The sequence below is a fragment of the Alosa alosa genome, chromosome 10 (assembly GCF_017589495.1).
Source record: "Alosa alosa isolate M-15738 ecotype Scorff River chromosome 10, AALO_Geno_1.1, whole genome shotgun sequence".
In the NCBI taxonomy this organism is placed as follows: Eukaryota; Metazoa; Chordata; class Actinopteri; order Clupeiformes; family Clupeidae; genus Alosa; species Alosa alosa.
In genome coordinates this window covers 31,452,397-31,469,896 of record NC_063198.1, presented here as the reverse complement: position 1 = coordinate 31,469,896, position 17,500 = coordinate 31,452,397, and the positions used below count along the sequence as shown (strand labels likewise).

The 17,500-nt window shown below is 45.0% G+C and overlaps 1 protein-coding gene across 1 annotated transcript in view; it reads right to left on the bottom strand.

The window, feature by feature from the left end:
- cadpsa (Ca2+-dependent activator protein for secretion a) overlaps positions 1 to 17,500 on the bottom strand; it is a 136,570-nt gene that overhangs the window by 97,203 nt on the left and 21,867 nt on the right. Inside the window, exons 3-4 of the mRNA XM_048255721.1 lie at positions 14,220 to 14,333; positions 11,164 to 11,496 (exon numbers count right to left, since the gene is read on the bottom strand). Coding sequence (XP_048111678.1) covers positions 11,164 to 11,496; positions 14,220 to 14,333 — 447 coding nt within the window. The remainder of the gene's footprint in view (positions 1 to 11,163; positions 11,497 to 14,219; positions 14,334 to 17,500) is intronic.

Here is a 17,500-nt window from a genome sequence, read left to right as displayed (position 1 = left end):
AGCCGCACTCCGAAACCTTAGAGATCGGCCGCGCCGCACCACATCCGGGAACGGAGCCCAGCAGCCTCCGCTGAGAGCGCGGTCTCTGAACTCGCACAGGCAACCTAATTATTGCACAGGCCCCAGCGCAGGCGCCCGTCTGATTGCCTTTTGGCTCTGGGGTGAGATCTGTAATGTGAAATGATTTTAGGCACAAAAGACAGTTTGGGGAGGGAGGGAGCTGGAGGAGAGATAGAGACACAGAGAGAGAGAGAGAGAGAGAGAGAGAGAGACACAGAGAGAGAGAGAGAGAGAGAGAGAGAGAGCAAGAGAGAGAGAGAGAGAGCAAGAGAGAGAGAGAGAGAGAGCAAGAGAGCAAGTAAGACAGAGAGCAAGTGAGAGAGAGCAAGAGAGAGAGCAAGTGAGAGAGAGAGTGAGAGAGCAAGTGAAAGAGAGAGCAAGTGAGAGAGAGAGAGAGAGCAAGTGAGAGAGAGAGAGAGAGCGAGCAAGTGAGAGAGCAAGTGAGAGAGAGAGAGAGCAAGAGAGAGAGAGAGAGCTGAATGTGGCTTCCTGAGTGAGGGTGGGGAGAAACAGAAGAGCCTCTACAGCCCGTCCATAACGCGAGGAGGGTTCCGAGCACAGAGTTATTCCTAGATGGCCGTGTCAGACAATGGGCCTGAGAAGGCGGAAGGTCTAGACACGAGATTCCACTCTACCCTCTCTTTTCTCCTGCTCTCTCCTACGCTCTCTCTCTCTCTCTCATTCTCTCTCTGCTCTCTGCATGCATCTCTCTCCTCTCTCCATTATAGCACTTACTTCTCATTGTCTGTCTCTTTTCCCTTTTCTCTCTTGTTGACGTTGACCTTTGGTCATAGTGACGTGTGTAGCAACGCAACGCAGCGCAACGCAACGCAACGCAGCGCAGCGCAGCGCAGCGCAGCGCAGCGCAACGCAGCTCCCACTGAGCCGAGCTGGCCATGCACAGCACTGCACTCCAGGATTCAGATTATAATTAATCCCAAACATCCCACACGCATGCCCCAATCCCAAACCCAATCCTCCAATCAAAGCCAAAACCCCCCAGGCGTGAGCAGCGGAATGGATTGTACCCCCCCACCCCCACCCCCGCTCTCTAAGTGTTTTTAAATCACTGGAGATGCACAGCAGCATGGATAAGATAGCTACAGTATTTCTGAAGCTGTCTTCCCTTCCTCAGACCTGAACCGACACTGAAATGAGAATTATGGCATTTTCCAAAGTGAGCCCTGTTATTAGATATTATTAGTAGGGCTGTCAAAATAACTGATTAATTTCGATTAATTAATTTGAGAAAAAATAACTGATTAAAAAAATTAGTGCAGATTAATCGATTCCGTATGACCTTTGACCCCGAGCCATTTTCATGAAAACTCTAGGCCTAACTGCCTGTCTCAGGGAATATACAGCGCCTAGGTATTAATTAATTGTTCTAAATCACAGGTGTCAGACTGTCAGAAGTTTAACTCAAGCCTTTAGCCTACATTTGGGGTAGGCCTATGAAAATATTTTTTGTGTAGCCTAGAGTTGGTCCACCAGTTATGAACGCACTGCCTCTGCAAAGAGTCAACACCCCTGTTCTATAATCAATGCGATTTTCATCTAATGTTATACATGAATATGCATGTCATGTTGCTATTATAAATAATTGAAATGTTGTGCGTTAGGCTATTTTGTATGTTCATATATCCACTCAATGTTTTTATGTTAGGCTAGCCTACTGAATGCTTTTGTTCCAAGCGTCTATTGACACAAACAGACTCATTGATAGTCTACGTTTAGCCTATTGCATTATTTTCCGTAACATAAGCTTATAGAAGAATAGTCTGACGTCCGTGTAGCCTACTTTTGCGTTCATTTGATTGAATATTAGATATTAATCAATCAATATTGATTGAAATTGGATAGGCTCGAAAAATGGGTAATTTTAAAGCTTGTTAATGATTTCAATGTGTTTAAATGAGAAACAAGCAAAAGCAAATTTGGGCGTTTTTTTGTGCATTCTCACGGTTTTTGACGGGGTTTTGGGCTGGAAAACCTTGCTGGCATCTGGCAACACTGCACACACACCATACCTCACATCCACACCAAACACACACACACACACACACACACACACACACCATATCTCACATCCACACACACACACACACACACACACACACCGTCACACACCATATCTCATATCCACACCAAACACACACACACACACACACACACACACACACACACACACACACACACACACACACACACACACACCATATCTCACATCCACACCAAACACACACACACACACACACACACACACATACACACACACACGTCGTCACACACCACATCTCACATACAAACCAAACACACACACACACTCACTCACACACACACACACACACACACACACACACACACACACCGTCACACACACGCTCGCACACACTCACACACACACACACAGACACACACACACAGAGACACACACACACGTCACACATGCTCACACACACACACTCTCTCACACACACACACACACACGTCACACACTTCACACACGTCACACACACACACACCCTTTTGTCTACCCTGTCTGCCCGTGCTCTGCTGCCATGGAAACAGTAAACAGACTGGGCTTTTAAACACCCTCTCCCATCAGCTGTTCTCCCCATGAATACATTACAGGCAGCACAATTACATTTCAGACTCCGCATGCCCATCAATAAGCAGCCCTGCTTGCCTTTTGCCATCCAATGCCTATTCATCTATTCTACATTTACATACAGACATTTTTTCAAATCATTTCCTTCTTGAAAAACAACAACCATGTTTAGAGAAATCATTAGTCATGTGTCCTGACGTATGGCTATATTTCGATATACTAACTCTTCTGCACATGAGGTACCTAACTCACCATGAAGAGGTAATACCACAAACAATAGAATGCAATTCATGAGTTATGACTAGGCCTCCACAGAGAAGCATTTCATAACTTACATCACGATGAATGACAGACTCATAATGTAAGTCATAATGCAATGAGAGTGCAGTTAATCAACTGTTGATTTCCTCGACAAATCATGACAACATACCAAACATGAAACTAAATACTAAAAAAAAAAAAGAAATATTTTAATTTAATTTATATTCGAAAAAACAAAAAAATGTTTACATTAAATCACAAGTACATTGTGTTCTGTCCTCTGCAAAAATAAACCTTGGGGTTATCTTTGAGCCTGACCTGTGTTTTAAAAAGCAGATTAATGCTGTCATAAAAAATAGCTACTATCAGCTGAGAGTGATCACCCGGCTCAAGCCCTCGCTGTCCTTTAAAGATTTTGAAACAGTTATCCATGCATTTATTACATCTCGGCTGGATTACTGTAACGACTTTACTTTGGCCTCCCCAGAACCAGCTTGCCCTCCTGCAGTTGGTGCAGAACGCTGCTGCCCGGCTTTTAACAGGCACCAAGAGGCAGGAACACATCACCCCTGTCCTCTCCTCTCTGCACTGGCTCCCTATTTGTTTTAGAATCCAGTTTAAAATGCTCCTTCTAGTTTTTAAGTCCCTCCATGGCCAGGCCCCTATATACATCTCAGACATGCTACAGCATTTCTCTGCATCCAGGCCCCTCAGGTCTACTGACAAAGATCTTCTCCATGTTGGCCGGTCCCGCCTGAAGCAAAAAGGGGATCGTGCTTTTGAAATTGCAGCTCCACGCCTCTTGAAATTTGTTTACCTCCCGATATCAGATCTGCTCCCGACTGCTGCTTTTAAATCTAGACTTAAAACCTACCTATATACATTGGCCTTTGCCTCTTAGATCTTTTATTTTGCTTTTATTGTACTTTATGTATACTTTTAGCCTTTGCCCCTTAGTTTTTAGCTTCTTCTTTCCTTTAAGACACTGTTTTAATTACTTTATGTATCTAAATTGCTCTTAGCTCACTTTATGTATCTTATTAATCAATGCTGACAGTGTTGCAACTGTACACTGTGTGCAGATGTTTTTCTTTTTTGTCTATTGGAATGCCAGTGTTGCAACTGTACACTGCGTGCTTTTATTTATTTATCTATTTTCATTCCAGCTAGTCACTGTAGAGCACTTTGGTCAGTTTTGCACTGCTTTAAATGTGCTTTATAAATAAAAATTACTTACTTCCTTACTTATTTACTTTCTGCCACTCTGTTGTTGTTTACACGTGGGCCTGTTTTGTTTCATAAATGAGGTACTGTAGGTACTTCAGCAATATGGAAGTTTGCAATCAAATGCTGTTCTTCCTTTAATCCCCAAAGCTGTTGGATGACCCACTCATAAAAGGTCGACCCAGTGACTAGAGAGAATCTAGAGTGCTAGTGGCTCCACTGTCTGTATGTATGCAGGATTTAAGACTGAGCTGATGCTCTGTAAGTGGTTGTGTGTGTGTGTGTCTGTGTGTGTGTGTGTGTTCACATTCTAAGCGGCATAGAACAGGGAACATCACTTTGTTTAGTGGACCCTTTCATCCAGAGGGAAGTACAGTACAGCACGGTCCATGCTCACCGATTGACCTAAACAAAGCCTTTTCTGTAGACTGGACCCAATCCAGTAAATTTAGCACTGTTATAGCAAGTGCTAGCAGCTAGGCTTCCAACACATTTATAATGATACATCACGCAATGTTGAGTGACTAGCTTCCTTGCTTATGCCTACTTGTCTCACTTGAGTGGACCCAACGTCCATTTGTCACCCGGGATATTGGGCGCACAGCTAGGCTCCTGGGGCCGCAGTGATACGGGAGTGGCGATGGGGCCTGTCGACTTCACTCCACGCGTCTGCGCTTCTCGGCTCCTGGCCATCAATATTTACCTGCATGGATGTTGTTCGGCGGGCGGGCGGGCTCCGTGCTATGGGCCCTCGAGTGGCTTGTGATTGCATTAGGGCTGAGCAGAGAGGCTCTGTGCTGCTGTGGCCTGATGAAGATGAATGTCTCATGGCAGCTCTGAATTAGTCATGCTGATTGAAGCAGTGCACTCACCCGCCCACCGCACCCTCTCTCTCTCTCTCTCTCTCTCTCTCTCTCCATCCTCTCTCTATCTCTCTCTTCATCCTATCTCTCTCTCTTTCTCTCCATCCTCCCTCTCTCTCTTTCTCTCCATGTTCTCTCTTTCTTTCATCCTCACTCTCTCTCTCTCCATCCTCACTCTCACTCTCTCTCTCTCTCTCTCCATCCTCTCTCTCTCTTTCTCTCCATCCTATCTCTCTCTCCATCCTCCCTCTCTCTCTTTCTCTCCATGTTCTCTCTTTCTCTCATCCTCTCTCTCTCTCTCCATCCTCTCTCTCTCTCTCACTTCTTATCACTCTGCCTTTTCTCTCGCTGTCTCTACTTTCTTCTTTCTGTCTCCTTTTCAACTCTGTTTTTGCTCACATTGTCCTCTGCTGTCACTCATCTTCTTGGTTATGCTCTGTTCCTTTCTCTTTCTCTCTCTCTCTCTCTCTCTCTCTCTCTCAGTCTCACTGTCTGCCTTTCTTTCTCTGGGTGTGTGCTTTCACAGTTACAGTATTGTCTCTCTTCAATATTTGGCCAATCCATCTTCCAAACTGGAGAGACACCTTTCCTTGTAAACATATTTGCCCTCCCTTTCTCTCTCTCTCTCGCTCTCTCTCTCTCTCTCTCTCTCTCTCTCTCTCTCTCTCTCCTCTCTCTCTCTCTTCTCAAGCTATCACCACCCTGGCAACAAGTGCTGAAGCGTTGAAACCAATGTGTGGTTCTGCCGTATAACAAGCTTAATGTCCTACCCAGTCCATCCATATTGGTATTTCAAAAAAGCAACACCCACACAACACCACCAGTGTGGACAGCACACATACAGTAGCTGTGCGAGTGGCAGAAATCCAATTTCTTTCTGTTATCATTCAGACAACCCCCCGACTCAATAAAATCACATTCACCAGCGTGATCAACCTCTGGTATAGTATCATGTAACCCACAATGTGATCGGTGCCGTGCTGTTGAGACGATGCCTGCGCTGGCGTCGCTAGGTGGCTACACACAGATCCCAGAGCTTTGCTTTGTCATATTTCCCCCCAAGCTATTTGCATTGTTAGCTTTGAGGTCGTGACTACTGCTGGAGGGGTCACCACGGGAGCTCCAGTGGGTGAGCCTCTACTCCTGTGGTGGTGGTGTGTGTGTGTGTGTGTGTGTGTGTGTGTGTGTGTGTGTGTGTGTGTGTGTGTGGTGTGTGTGGTGTGTGGTGTGTGTGTGTGTGTGTGTGTGGTGTGTGTGTTGGTGGTGGTGTGTGTGTTGTGTGTGTGTGTGTGTGTGTGTTGGTGGTGGTGGTGGTGTGTGTGTGTGTGTGTGTGGTGGTGCTGTGTGTGTGTGTGGTGTGGTGGTGGTGGTGGTGGTGGTGGTGTGTGTGTGTGTGTGTGGTGGTGGCGGTGTGTGTGTGTGTGGTGGTGGTGGTGGTGGTGGTGGTGTGTGTGTGTGGTGGTGGTGGTGTGTGTGTGTGTGTGGGTGGTGGTGGTGTGTGTGTGTGTGTGTGTGGTGGTGGTGGTGTGTGTGTGTGTGTGTGGTGGTGGTGTGTGTGTGTGTGTGTGTGTGGTGGTGGTGGTGGTGTGTGTGGTGGTGGTGGTGGTGGTGTGTGTGTGTGTGTGTGGTGGTGGTGGAGGTGGTGGTGGCAGCGTAATTGGGGTTGGTGGCACAGCTGAGAAGCTGGCGTTGTGGGGGGAGAGAGCTGGTAGGGGCTGTTGTACCAGCCAATGTGGAAGCTCTGTCTCTGTGGGGTTGAGTTAAAAAAATGAGTTCTCACCCATGTAGTGTAGGGGAGAGCAAGAGCATGATCACCCATGTAGTGTAGGGGAGAGCATGATCACCCATGTAGTGTAGGGGAGAGCATGAGCATGATCACCCATGTAGTGTAGGGGAGAGCATGAGCATGATCACCCATGTAGTGTAGGGGAGAGCATGAGCATGATCACACATGTAGTGTAGGGGAGAGCATGATCATGAGCATGATCACCCATGTAGTGTAGGGGAGAGCATGAGCATGAGCATGATCACCCATGTAGTGTAGGGGAGAGCATGATCACCCATGTAGTGTAGGGGAGAGCATGAGCATGATCACCCATGTAGTGTAGGGGAGAGCATGAGCATGATCACCCATGTAGTGTAGGGGAGAGCATGAGCATGATCACCCATGTAGTGTAGGGGAGAGCATGAGCATGATCACCCATGTAGTGTAGGGGAGAGCATGATCATGAGCATGATCACCCATGTAGTGTAGGGGAGAGCAAGCATGAGCATGATCACCCATGTAGTGTAGGGGAGAGCATGATCACCCATGTAGTGTAGGGGAGAGCATGAGCATGAGCATGATCACCCATGTAGTGTAGGGGAGAGCATGAGCATGATCACCCATGTAGTGTAGGGGAGAGCATGATCATGAGCATGATCACCCATGTAGTGTAGGGGAGAGCATGATCATGATCACCCATGTAGTGTAGGGGAGAGCATGATCACCCATGTAGTGTAGGGGAGAGCATGAGCATGATCACACATGTAGTGTAGGGGAGAGCATGATCACCCATGTAGTGTAGGGGAGAGCATGATCATGAGCATTTTCCTTTCACGCTGAAGCAGAAAGGGCAAGAGCATGTTATCTCCCCAGAGAGTCGGAGTGTGGAGGCAAGGCCACTCCAGTTCGGTTTTGGTTTGCTTCTGATGAACTCAACCCTCGGCTTTGGTCTGCTGGCTGTAGCGCAGCTAAGGGACCCTTTCATGGTGCATCAGAGCAGAAGCACACGTTAAAGGTCAAAGCCAAACACACACAAAAAAAAATGGTCAGATCCAAAGCCATGTTATACTTCACCTGTATTTTAAGGCAAGCTATTACTGTGGGGAAAAAGGTTCCTTAATAGTTCTTTGAATAACTCTTAGAACTCAGTCTGTTCTAAGAGTGACCAATATAACCATCCCTCCACACACACACGCACACACACACACACACACACACACACACACACACACACACACACACACACACACATACAGACACACACGCACACACACAGTTCCCTAATGTGTCATCAGTCAGTCAAACTGTCAATCCACTGACATTTGCTGGTATTATTTCATACTGGTGAAGCAATTTCACACTAAATCCCTCGGCAATGACCTATTGACCATTAATCAATCCCCTGCTCTAAATGAATCCATACATTGAACCCTAATGATTCTGTCACAGCGAGCAATTTGGCAGTGTACACAACACAAGCTATAAATGTATTAAACTAAGCCATTTGTCTTTCTTATACAGCTTTTATTTTCCCATTCTGTCACATACTAATGTGTTCCCCCCAGAGCCGCTCATTTGGACAGACACACTGATTCTTCTCACTGTTCTGTTGCTGAGGAAACAAAGTTATTGGCATTAGATGTGCGGACAGGGGGGTCTGCCAGTCAATGGAAGCCTAATCAAAATGGCATGTTAACTGAATAAACCGGATTAAACCGTTCCTTGGCAGTGGGAAAGGCAGGCGACTTTCCAACAGATTATTTTTCCCCCAACATAAATATGATGGCTTGCACCAGTCAGGACAGTACAACGCCCCATGTCTCCCCATCTCACACATCTCCCCTTGAGCATTTGATTTCAGTGGCACTGTGCAGAGTCTGTCATGAGTCATCCGCACAATGCCGGAGATCATTTGGGTGTGGGCCTTTTGAATTGAAGCAGGAAGATGTGCTCTCGTTTTTCTCCCTCTTTAGGCTGCTACTGTCTGGCACACTGCGCATGATTGCATATGTTGGGGAGCAGGAAAAAGGTGCTCCGACTCACAGTACAACACAAGGGCTGCTACGCTCTTGTGTCCACCCTGAGGGCTGCTACGCTCCTGTGTCCACCCTGAGGGCTGCTACGCTCCTGTCTCCTCTGTCCACCCTGAGGGCTGCTACGCTCCTGTCTCCTCTGTCCACCCTGAGGGCGTACCTGGCACAGTTGTGCTTTATCATGAGTATCGCGCAGCTGATAACTACTGAACAATCCTCTTATCAATAAAACCCTATAGGGTATATATAAGTTTACAGTAAGTATCGAGCAATTCTCCAACTTCACGAATCAATGTGACAGACTCTCCTTTCTACCTTTCAGCTGGCCACAGTACACGGGTTTATAGACCCTTTCAAAAGAGTTCCATTAACAGCATCATAGCTTCCGTTTTAACATTCTATTATGTTATCTATGTTCTACTATGTTATCTTAATGCAGAGGAAGTCGATTGGGAACCAAATAGAACGTGCAAGTAAGGGATAATGTATAGAACGCCGGTCATTGCGCAGCGGAGGGGTCTTGTTCCGCCCTGAAGGGACCTATCTCGCGACAATGACCGGCGTTCTATACATTATCCCGCTTATTACACGGCTACTTACCAAAACGACACAATAAACTCCCCACGATATGACTCTTTAGCCTACATAGCCTAGGCTATAGCCTATTTGTTACCGTTTCATCATGGCTTTTGCTGAGAAACAAATAGTTCGCAACAACACACGCTGAACTTGAATCAAACATTCTTTAGAACACAGCTGATCAACCGTCTGCTTTCACTTTTGAATGAAGTTCCAATCCTTGCGTAGTGATATGAAAGAATTGACTTAGAAGCACAAAGCCCATTTTCCCGACGAACGTTGGGAAGGCCCATTCAAGTGAATGGAGCATTCTGCAGCACTATGAAGAGCCGTGTAATAAGCATTGTTTTTGTTTTGATTGTTGAAAGGGTCTATAAGCTCCTCACTGGCCCCACACACAGCCCATTCCCAGCATCATTAATCCATTCCGTCATAAGTGCGGTCATCACTAGAGCTCTCAGTCCCATCCTCGGCCCTACCCAGCATGCAGCTCTTCTAAATCCACATCCATTGAACTCTCTTCCTAGTGTTCAGGTCTGAGCACGGGTCACCTCCCCATCCGTCCATCTGAAGATGGATACATGTCAGCATTTGTTAGTGTCCCCTCACTTGGGCTATATGCTGTGAGCATTCACTGTAAACATTCAGATGCAATCTGCCAGCTATATAGCCTAGCGCCTACCACGTCCAACCACCTAACCCATTTTCCAATCGGATATCAGCCAAATCAGAGATCAGCCTCTGACAGGTCAGTTGGAAGCCCTGTTCGATCTGACCGCTCTCTACTCAGTGTCAGTGAGGGCGCGTATAGCAGCCAAGTAACAACCTCTATTTCCTCCCGTTCGCTGTGCACTCTCTAGCCTCTATGTCCTCTTTAGAGATGCGCGGTTCGCGGTTACAGCCGCGGACTCCGTGGTTAAACCGTGGATCGGGCAAATGACGTGAAGAAATATAATATTTTAATTAAATTCGGGCGGGTGGCGGTTGAACCAATCAAACGCATCACCCATATACATTAAAACAACCAGCGGATGGCGGGCGGGTGCGGTTTTAAAAATTGGTCAAAAAACGTTGGTGCGGATGGATGGTGGATGGATGACGGTTACGGTTGAAATAATAGCCCATCCGTGCATCTCTAGTCCTCTTGGATGGCACTACTGCAAAACTGCACTCCCAAAGCACAATCTTTCATTTCAGATAAAGTACAAGACACAGCAATCACACACACACACACACTATATGGATCCAGAGAAAATGGACACTGCAAACTACCAGCCCTATACAGTATATGATTATTTATGAACCATATCCTGGTTTGATAGGATTAGTGCCTATTTCACAATGCTTTCAATCCATGTTTCTCAACCATTTACAGAGGATGTTCCATTTAATTAGCTGGCTAGCAGAGAATAACAGACATAACTGAGCATGTGATTTCATTATATTTGCTGGTGCTTCTATGTAACATACTCAGAGTAAGATCTGGGGATATGCAACAGCAGTGACTGCCATGGAGCAAAAAACAAATGGCAAATGCACACAATCTCATTTGTCTGAGTTTCAAATTGAATTACTGTCGATTTTCCTCCCAGACATAAACAACACGCAACAACAACATGTAGCACTGCTGCCAGCACCTGCATGGTTTCCACGAGCACAACAAGCTCCCTGTGTTCCTTGACAGACACACACTCCGCTCTGCTAACAGAGGAAGACGTACGCCGTCCCCGACCCCTCGTGCAGTTGGAGCGCAGGGCACTCCCTCACCTGGCAGGCGTTGTAGAGCAGCTGGTGCTCGAACTTCTTGATGCCGAGGATGGACTGGAACATCTCGTAGAGCTGGTCCTTGCTGAGGATGAGCTCGGAGGCCGCGCTGGCGGTCAGGCGCTGCTGGTGTTTGCGCGGGTCCTCCTCGCCGCGGTGGATGGTGTCGAACTTGGCCATCCACGAGCTGAGCACCGTCTCCTTGCTCAGGCCGTCGATCTCGGGGAGGCTGCGCACACGTTTCTCGATGTGCTTCTTGAAGACCTCGCGCGAGTCGTTGGCCGAGCAGCCACCGCTCTGCACCATGCGGCACACGCGATCACTCTTCAGGAACACCTAGACAGGTGAAGGACAGAGCCACATTCAAACTCATCCGGTCAAGGATAACAGCACCAAGGCCAGACAAGGTCACACCAACAAGCAATGTCACACAAGGTCACACTAACACCAAGGGCATGGGTTTAACACACATACTGCTGAAAAATGTGAACCGGCTTCGATGAAATTGAAACGCATCTGGAAAAAATAATACTTAACATGCAATACTGTTTCAAAAGTTGTGAACCTGTGTAAATATAAATAAAAACAGAATGCTATAATTTCCAAATCATGTAAGCCCTATATTTAGTTAAGGCAACTAAGCAATTTTTCAAACAAAGCAATTTGTTTTTGGAAGATGTATGTTTATGTAGAATGTCATGCTCACAATGCATCTCCAAAAAGATGTATGTTCATGTAGAATGTCATCCTCACAATGCATCTCCAAAAACTTGGGGCAGGGGCATGTTCACCACTCTGCTGGAGTTTTGAGAAGGATTTGTCCCATTCTTGCCTGATTTGCCTAGAACTTCAGCTGCTTCAGTCTGCAGAGAGGCACTTAGCATTTGGACTCTATTATAGAGTCATTGAAATACGTGCAGAATGCAGTTTGGTATTGTTTTCCTGAAATGTTCAAAGTTTTCCCTAAAAAGGACATTTGGATGGCATGTTGCATCTGAACAAACACCTGGATGGTTTATGTTGCTCATGACTTGTACCATTGAGCATAAATTCTGCCTTTCCAGATTCCAAATTCTGCCTTTCCAGATGCAAGATGCCTTTCCATAGGCACCAATGTACCCCTCACCCCATCTCACTTCAGCCCTGTTCCTTGTTTACAAAGATTTTTCAGGATTCTGAATATTTTAATGATATTATGTACTATAAAATAGATGTTGAAATACCTAAAATTTTTCGCATTTCACATTGAGGAGCATTATTGTTCTATTGGTGCATTATTCGTCCACATAGGTTTTCACAGTTTAATAAATACCTCCGCTTCTTTACAGATCAAATCAAATCAAATTCTGTTTTATATGTACATTTCACACAGCGTCCCAAAGTCATTAAAAGTACAAACTGGTTCGTCTCCTCAATGGATTTGTTGGTCACTTGCAAAACAGCAGTGAAAACATTCACAGGGCCACTTCTGAGTGACACACATAAAAAGCTTTCCAAAGATTACCTAGATGTGCGCTTGAGAGGTCAAGGAAAAGCAAAGAAGAGGCATTTTTTATCACATTGTGTTGTATTGAAAGTTTTTTTTTCTCTTTAAGTAATGTCAAGCAGCAGGAAACTGAAAGTGGGAGTTCAGACTTTAACTATCTTTTCATTTCAACCAGTTATTTCCATTCTTTGATGGGAAAGAGTTTATTTTTTCAATTTCAGTCAACTGTAAGAAGCTGTTATGTGTTCACACAATCTCAAAAGCATACGTTTCTTATTTCCCTCCAACACTCTTCTACCCAAAGCAATTTCCTTTATGGGTCATCACGTCGTGAGCTAAAAGACATTACATTTTAATCAGTGACTGTAAAACACATTGACAATGTCTGCTTAGTCAAAAGAGAAGCCACTGGAAGAAATTAAAAATGGTGGAGATTAAACCTAATATGGTCTGTTCTGATTTTCTGTTTACAATACATGTTCTGATATCAAAATGCACTTAATGCACACAATGGCCCCCATTTCGCCAATATAACCAGCTAATGTTGTTCCCATGACACTTTTTTTGTGTGTGTTGCTGAAAAGCTGACAGGCTTGACCAACACACTGGTGCAAGTATTTTTTTGCAAATCAGTGAGCATTGACAGCCGTCGAAACAGAGAGTTCATGGTCTTAGCATCATTATCTAATTGGTCCCGCCCAGTAGGGAGAGTGGACACTGGAAGGTCCCAGTGCAGGGCTGTGGCCCTTTGCTCTCCTGCTCTCTCAGGTGAGAAGCAGCGGGCAGGCAGAGAACATCCTGCACTCACTAAAGAGCATTAGGACTTTAATTGAATTGAGAGAGCCGGCTTTAGCTAGATCTGAATAATGCAAAATTTCAATCAGTGACTTTGGGCTCTCAGAATGGCCAGCTTGATTAGGTTGGCAGAGAAAGTCTCCCCCCTCTCTCTCTCTATCTCTCTGTCTCCCTCTTTTCCCTCCCCCCACTTCTCTCTCTCTCTCTCTCTCTCTCTCTCTCTCTCTCTCTCTCTCTCTTTTTCCCTCCCCCCTCTTTCTCAATGACCTCCACCTCTCCCTGCTCAGTATATAGTAACAATTGGAGATACAATTGGAGTAGAAATGGACATTAGCGCGGATAGCAATGGAACAAATCTATGCAAAAATGCTCCTGACAGGGTAATGAGTCGCAGCACAACATCATCTCTGTCAGAAGAGGCAACCAACACTGATCCATTCCTACTTGAGCTATTGCCCAATGTTCCTGGTGAATTTCAACTAATCCATCTGAAATGAGTACAATATAACCAAAAGAAATTGCACTGCACATCGTGATATATTTTATGTCATTACTGTAGTCTGTGTGCTTGTTGAATAACATCTAGTCGTCTGTTCATCTTGTCCTGGCTTTCAAGCACAAAAAGAAGCTTATCATCTGAGCCTTAAAAAACACATCTTACCACATAACATAATCGGATGTAGGACAATCCATTAAAATCTGCTACTACACATTTTTCAGTGACAAATCGGAAATTTGCAACAGTGGTTAATAACATGTACGATTAGGTGATATCAACCTCATAGTAGCTCTGGACGGCATTGATGAACGCCTCATCGGCCACAATCTGTGTGTCTCCGCTGAGGAAGGACTGGAAACGCTCCTTGACGGTTTGCAGTTGCGTCTTGCTGATCTGGAGGAGAGGAGAGACAAAAGAGGCTTATCTATATTGTACACCACATCACATTTCACACAAAAGAACGCAATACCAGAGCAACAACACCAGCCACCATTACTATGGCAGTACTAGTCACTATTACCCGTAATTTCACGACTATTAACCGAGGTTTATACATTGGTTGCCGCTAATACTGAGGAAATTACTGTAGAGTTGGAATTATCAACTCAAACAGAACGATGACTATGGCCCCAAGGGCTAACATGAGTATATTACACTGTTAACTTTCTCACTCTGCATTACATTCACAATCTCTGAAGTAACATTATTTTTATGACATTAGTTAAGTTAGGATGAGAAAATACATTCAACAAACATCCTTGATTAGAGCCTTTATCTGCCTTCCTGATGTCTTTAATTGATGTCCTCTGGTCTCTCTTCTCTTGTGAATTATTAGCATATTTCAAATTGTACCTCTGAGTACCAAAAGCTCTGGCAGACGAAATCTGCCACCCACAGCTGTCACCCACGTATCATCAAATCTAAGAAATCAGCAGAGCTCCTTGACACATATTTCTTTCTTTATTTCTTTTCTTTTTTTTGTGAGGAACAGTCCTTTTATGCCACTCTCTCCACTGAGCTGCTGTGTTTCCGTCCCAGCCCCCTCCCCATACTGCACAGGTTGTTGTGTTGGTTATTACGCAGCCTTGAAACACTCCAGCTTCTGCACGCGGGAAATGGATAATTACAGATTCCACACACATTTCCAGTGCCCTCTTTTCAGCAGCCTCTTTGTTTCATTAATTCAACCACAGAAAATTTTACGGTTTCAAAATCCTCCCTCACATTAGACTAGATTGAAGCTTTGTGAGATATTATGCATATAGCAAGAGGTGAGACCTTAGGTCTAGTGAGCGATTCTGTAGCTAGCATGAGCACTTCTTTTTGAAGGACGAGCTTAATTTCCACAGGGATGGGCTTCTCGTGGTTGCCCATCTAATAATGGAATGCTTTATCAATTGATTTTATCAACCCAAGATGTCATTCCCCAGCTAAGTGTACAAGGACAACAAATCACCTTACATTCAATGTTATTAATGAAAGAAACACAAGTATGAAGTGATTGATAGCTCAGACTGTTCTATTCACCAGGACACTGTACGTGTGTGATGCAAAAGTAGCATTCAATGCTTAGTACGATCATTAACACAATCCCTCTATTCTCTTGAGGGTGAATGTGATTACACAGTAATGCTTTAATAAAGTCTGCAGGGGAGCACTGAAGGAGGTGGAGGGAAAGAGAATGGGATCTAATGGTCTAAACTGACCCATACCGGACACATGGGATGATCTATCTAGCTTTGGAGCTCTCTTAACATTAAAATGTTTCAGTTCGCATTCTCAAACAGAAAGCACACCCTGAAGACTACAGAATTAAACCCTTACAGTAGTGTCTGAAATTGTTGGTACCATTCCATGAAAAAAACAACGAAACAATTTGAAATTTCAATTTCAATTTAATATCACTTATAGAGCGCCAAAACATTGCACATGTCTCATGGCGCTTTACAGAGTGTTCAACAATCAGAGAAGGCCCATGAGTAACAGGGGCGAGGAAAAACTCCCTAGAATTGGAGATACATGTAGGAAGAAACCTCGAGCAGATCCACGACTCAAGGGCCTGACCCATCTGCCTAGGGTCAGTACAGGACAGTAAGGTCTGTTTACATGATAGATGAATAAGTTAGTTAGGTGTAGTGAAAAGAACATGGTGTTTAAAGCCACCTGAGGTGTATGTCACAAAGAGGTGGGATGGTTACATATCCAGTATGATAATGCATGAATCTTATTTAGTGTCAGAAAGTTCAAAAAGTCCAGTGTAGGAAGTGAATTGTCCAAGGGGATTAGGAGTTGTCATAAGGCAAGTAGTGGGTCGTTAGGCTGCGCAGGCCAGGAATCTGGGCAGGGGGACAGCAATAGGTGATGATAGGGCAGTCATTGGGATGGGACTTCAGGTGAGATGAGTGAGATGAGGGCCAAACACAAGGATGGCTAGTGACTGGTAATGGTATACCTCACAAGTGGCAGCCAGCAGAATGCAGGTGCCTTCTGCAGACTAAGCGTCTCAGCTCTTTCCAGAGATGTTCAATAGGATTTAGGTCTAGACTCATCCTTCAAAACTGTCCATTCTTTGTTCCTGGCCCATTTTGTGATGCTTTCATCTGTGTGTTTTGGGTTATTGTCCTGTTAGAAGACCCATGACCTACGACAGAGACTTGGCTATGTAACACTAGGCTGTATGTGTCGACATAAACTCCATGGTGCAAGGCACTCTGGCCCAGACACACAGCAAAGCAGAACCACAACAGAACTGATGTTCTTGTAGCTATGATGTTCTTTTCTGGGGCTTTTTCCTTTGGCTCTCAGGGCCAGATGTACATACATTTGCGAACGTAGCGTTTTTAGCGTCATGGACAAACCGCACATTGCAAACGCTGTCAGACCCAAGTTCCCGTCGTATTTATCAATCGCTCAATCCTTAGTGTAAACTGCGCTTTTCTCTGCCTTTCTCCGCCTATAAACGCAATTTACGAACGTCCACAACTGAATGGCAGCGCCTACAAGCGCAGTTGAATGAAGTTAAAGGGACACCAGGCAAGCCTGATGCTTTTTCTCTATGAAACTCCCCCTCGCTCGGTCTGAAGCTCTTTTCCTTTTCTTTGCGTCTTCTGTCAAGGGTTTTTGCTGCTTCTTCGCCGGCTCTGCCATTATACACAAGTTTGCAACAATCTCTAGCGTTTCATTAGCCTGCCTCTGTGCTGTAAACTGATCCTGCTTCAGTCGGCGGGTAGGATGCACCGAACTTGCAAGTGGGATATTCTTCCTACAGGCAGTAGGGGCGGGCGAGAGAGCCTTCATTCGCCCCGTAATGAGTCATTTAACCATATACCGACTTACGAAGATGATTAATTAACACGAAAACGTTGCCTGGTGTCCCTTTAACTGATGACAACATTAAAAAGAATCAAACGTTTAGCGATCATGAAATAATACCATACATGATTAGATGTCAACAAGCAAGGAGATAATGAAGATCAGTAGTTCTACTAAAAATACTTGTGCACGTAGGCTATGGAAGATTGGTCAAATCTAGCAAGTAGGAAAGTTTAAGTGAATGACGT